Source organism: Dasypus novemcinctus, chromosome 24 (assembly GCF_030445035.2).
Source record: "Dasypus novemcinctus isolate mDasNov1 chromosome 24, mDasNov1.1.hap2, whole genome shotgun sequence".
In the NCBI taxonomy this organism is placed as follows: Eukaryota; Metazoa; Chordata; class Mammalia; order Cingulata; family Dasypodidae; genus Dasypus; species Dasypus novemcinctus.
In genome coordinates this window covers 4,403,296-4,404,873 of record NC_080696.1, presented here as the reverse complement: position 1 = coordinate 4,404,873, position 1,578 = coordinate 4,403,296, and the positions used below count along the sequence as shown (strand labels likewise).

The window sequence follows — 1,578 nt, the reverse complement described above, 5'->3', positions numbered from 1 at the left end:
GACAAGGCTGGGTTAGCAAAAAGAACAATTTGAAAGCCTGCCTAGAAAAGTAAGAGCTTATGGGAATGAAAGACCCAATGGGTGAAATTTAAAAATACATTGGAGGCACATACATCAAATTTGAATTTGCTGAGGACAGAATTAAGGAATTAGAAGACAGCTTCTGAACATGAAAAGACAGAATAACAGAAAGAGAAAACAATGGAAAAAATTGAACAGGGTCTTAGGGAATTTAATGACAGCATGAAACACACAAATATACACGTTATTGGAGAAGAGAATGGAAAATTGGCAGAAATAATATCTGAGGAAATAATTACTGAAAATTTCCAAACCCTTATGAAAGAGAAAAACTGCCAACCAAGAATTCTGTATCCAGCAAAACTGTCCCTCAAAAATGAGGGTGAGTCAGCTGGGTGGTGCTGGGTGGCTCGTGGGTTCAGCACCGTTATTCACAGTCGGGCGGCGGCGCAGGCGGTGGCGGCGGCAAAGCACACAGCTCGCACTGCGCCTTAGCAGCAGCAGTGGCAGCAGCCACCACCGCAGCTGCGGAAGCACCCCCGCGGTCACAGCCCCTGCGCTGGTGCAGCCGCCCTTGCGCCCTGAGCTCTTCCTCCCTTCGCCCGCACCATGGCTGATCAGCTGACCGAAGAACAGATTGCTGAATTCAAGGACGCCTTCTCCCTATTTGATAAAGATGGCGGTGGCACCATTACAACAAAGGAACTTGGAACCGTCATGAGGTCACTGGGTCAGAACCCAACAGAAGCTGAATTACAGGATATGATCAACGAAGTGGATGCTGATGGTAATGGCACCATTGACTTCCCAGAATTTTTGACTATGATGGCCAGAAAAATGAAAGACACAGATAGTGAAGAAGAAATCCGCGAGGCATTCCGAGTCTTTGACAAGGATGGCAATGGCTACATCAGTGCGGCAGAGCTGCGTCACGTCATGACAAACTTAGGAGAAAAACTAACAGATGAAGAAGTAGATGAAATGATCAGAGAAGCAGATATTGATGGGGATGGACAAGTCAACTACGAAGAATTCGTACAGATGATGACTGCAAAATGAAGACCTACTTTCAACTCCTTTTTCCCCCCTCTAGAAGAATCAAATTGAATCTTTTACTTACCTCTTGCAAAAAAAAAAAGTTCATTTATCCATTCTGTTTCTGTATAGCAAAACTGAATGTCAAAAGTACCTTCTGTCCACACACACAAAAAGTCTGCATGTATTGGTTGGTGGTCCTGTCCCCTAAAGATCAAGCTACACATCAGTTTTACAATATAAATACTTGTACTACCTTAATGATAAGGAAGCACTTAGTGGACTCCTTAAAGTTCCATTTGCTAATGATTAATACACTGTTTGGGCTGGCCAGTTTTTCATGCATGCAGCTTGACGATTGAGCACAGTCAGGCATTTGTATTAAAAACGAAAAATGAAAAAACAAAAAACAAACAAAAAAAATGAGGGCGAGTTTAAAGTCTTCACAGACAAACAAAATTGAGAGAGTTTGTCACCAAGAGACTGCATTTACAAGAGACACCAAAGGAAGCGTTGCAGCCT

General features: G+C 43.1%; 1 protein-coding gene across 1 annotated transcript; it reads left to right on the top strand.

The window, feature by feature from the left end:
• The first annotated feature begins 518 nt into the window (after positions 1-518).
• LOC101430299 (calmodulin-1-like) lies at positions 519-1,330 on the top strand. The gene has a single exon (XM_023586865.3). The coding sequence runs from the start codon at positions 631-633 to the stop codon at positions 1,078-1,080; it is 450 nt and encodes a 149-aa protein (XP_023442633.1). The 5' UTR covers positions 519-630; the 3' UTR covers positions 1,081-1,330.
• The last annotated feature ends 248 nt before the right edge of the window (positions 1,331-1,578 follow it).

Bases quoted from the DNA above. Each gene is read 5' to 3' on its own strand.
- LOC101430299 (XM_023586865.3), top strand. From the start codon at position 631: ATGGCTGATCAGCTGACCGAAGAACAGATTGCTGAATTCAAGGACGCC.